Source organism: Curcuma longa, unplaced genomic scaffold (assembly GCF_044706935.1).
Source record: "Curcuma longa cultivar G26 ecotype Majalengka, Jawa Barat unplaced genomic scaffold, ITB_CL_G26_1.1 contig_25080, whole genome shotgun sequence".
Taxonomy (NCBI): domain Eukaryota; kingdom Viridiplantae; phylum Streptophyta; class Magnoliopsida; order Zingiberales; family Zingiberaceae; genus Curcuma; species Curcuma longa.
Genome location: NW_027432632.1, coordinates 1 through 2,650, shown reverse-complemented (window position 1 = coordinate 2,650; position 2,650 = coordinate 1). Strand labels below are relative to the sequence as shown.

The window sequence follows — 2,650 nt, the reverse complement described above, 5'->3', positions numbered from 1 at the left end:
AAAGATATGAAGGACCGTAAATAAAGTCGTTTTCTCACAAAGTCTTATAATTATGCTTTAAGTTAACAACTTCAATGTATAAACCACGATAGAAGGATATTAAGGACTGTTTATCCCGTAAATGAACTTTAAGTTAACAACAACCAATGAGAAAATTATGAAGACAATAAATGCATACTAATGTACTAATGTTATTAACTCATTCGAACATTTTGCTTCTTTTTTTTTTTTTTGGCTACAGGAAGTACATGGAAATCGGCTTACATCACGGTTATCATGTCCAACATGGCTGAAATATGGCGCACAGCAGAGGTGGAAAAGACAATTTACAGCCAAAGTTACTAATGGTCTGATAATTATATGAATGCCACAAGAATAACCTTCATTTACGAGTGCATTTCCTGTGCGTGGAGCAGAGTTACATGATGTTCCAATTCACAGGGCCTTCCCTTGCTCCCTGGCCACAGATGTCGAGAGGATGGAGAGACTACGGTTCAAAAACGTCAGAGCAGATTCACAATCCAAAATTATTTTGGTGATTGAGGATGGCTCTTCCGTTGTCGATACAGATCCAATAGACATAGCCGCATACGACTCCCGAACGCTTCTCAAGTTTCCCAAAAACTGCAATGCACAATGTAGACATGTCACACAGTGTGCAAGTTATTGTTCCAATTCAAGAACTACATTATAGTTTGTCTACTCGACTGATCTAAAGATGTTAGTAAAAATGTTTTCAGGAAGCTTAAGGTATGAACATATTCAGTAAGAAGACAACTGAAGATGTATGACACTTAGATTCATTTGTCGCTGTTAGATACTAGCAAAAGAGGAAAAGGATTAAAAGATACCAAAGTACTTGTGTCCCTGTTAGACAAATTAATTTTCAACTGTGACAAATACAAAGAGTTAAGGACACTCTCCAAGGACGGCCTCCTAAAAAATTATGGCATAAAACCTTGATATCTAGAGACATAATACCATAACCTTATAGGTAGGATTTCTCCTAAAGATTCATATTTTCTTATTCAAATTATGCCTTCTTTCCAACCATGGAATCTCTGATTTATTTTGCATATTTATTTTCTGAGTAACACTATCAAGTTTGCATCTCTGAGACGACGAGTACATGGTTGACTTTGGAAAATGAGAGTGCCTTCTTTAGAAAAATAATACCTTTAGAAGTGTATTATAAGCCTCCAACAGACGATTAGCAGCAGGACCAAACCCATGTAATTGTGGCACTTCCATCATGTGAGTCCATGGGCGGATTTCCTGTAATACATTAGTCAAAATAAATTAAGAAACATGAGAAGAAATAGACATGGAGGCATGTAAATCTCATGGACATGTCCAAAGAAACCAAGCAATATGGGGTCTGAATGTCAGCAGGTTTTCCTCAATCATCAAATTTGTTTAAATGGACTTGTGATATATGAATGCCCTTTTGTTCTTCAAGCTATACATACTTGAAACAAAAATAGTTGAAGAGAAGTGAAAGCAGCATATTACCTTTGTATAAATCAAATTGAAGGACTTCACAGTTTCAAGAAAAGACTCCAAATGTGACCTCAGCTGTAGCTCTACCTCCGTATAGTCTTCATTAGGATTGTAATCGTACTGGGTAACACCACCAATCACAAACTTTAGCATAAAGAAACAAAGAGATAAAACCATGATAGAGTTAGGTTCCTTTTAGATGAATCACTAATGGAAATATGGTGATGATTCAAGAACACACTCCCCAGTCATTACTTCGAAGTTTAGGTTTACTAGGACCTGAGTGAAGTTAACTGGAATTGCAGAAATTTTGCTTGTATAAATACTTGTTTCACTTCCTCTAGAAGACTTGATTTGTAGAGAGAACAGATTCAAGTACCTTAGATGCTAATTCCTGAACCATCTGCTGCAGATTTAAGAGTTTATTTGAATGCTCACTCAGCTTCAGTTCCAGTTCAGATATATCAGGCCTGAAAAAGAGGCACTTCATATCAGTACTAGAACTCAAAATTTGTCACACTTGTGATTGAAACCCTTTTTTCCCACACAGATTTCAAGCAAAAAAAAAAAAACAAATAATTTAACTAACAAGTAAACAGCCTTATTTCAAGATATATGATGAAACTAGAAACTACTATTTATGTTTGTTCCACAAGTACTAAGTCAACAGGCTGTAAAATATAAGAAGAAAAAGAAAAGCAAAGTTAGAAATTTTAGTTCCAAAGATCATGACAAGACGAGTACCTGAAACCATGCATTTGCTTTCCAAGCGGTAAACTATTTCAAACGAGTAACTCCCTTTAAGCTTATGGGAAAAAGAGAACTAACACCATATCCAAACAATAAAAGCGGAAGTAGAATAAATAATCAAGAAAACAGGGATTTATTCATGAATATGCAAAAAAAAGAGAGATTATTAATAAAAATATGTGCTACAAGGGAAAAAAACTAGATCTGTGATGGACAATGGACTAGGATATCTACTTTGAGATGTTAGTAACTAATTAGAATAGTACGGCGCACAAGGCTGTTAACCAGACTAGATGTTTCAAAGCCCACTTTTTTCTGGCCCAAAAGACAGCTGGAAGTTTTGTATTCTGAGCATATCTTCTGGGCTTACAATTATATATGCTCATCTGAATATTCAATA

General features: G+C 35.3%; 1 protein-coding gene across 1 annotated transcript; it reads right to left on the bottom strand.

The window, feature by feature from the left end:
* Positions 1–234: 234 nt before the first annotated feature.
* On the bottom strand, positions 235–2,066 carry LOC141818500 (AUGMIN subunit 7-like). Its single transcript, XM_074705980.1, has 4 exons — positions 1,880–2,066; positions 1,513–1,620; positions 1,177–1,275; positions 235–624 (listed from the first exon to the last, which is right to left on the bottom strand). The coding sequence occupies exons 1-4, from the start codon at positions 1,988–1,990 to the stop codon at positions 436–438; spliced, it is 507 nt and encodes a 168-aa protein (XP_074562081.1). The 5' UTR covers positions 1,991–2,066; the 3' UTR covers positions 235–435.
* Between the last annotated feature and the right edge of the window lie 584 nt (positions 2,067–2,650).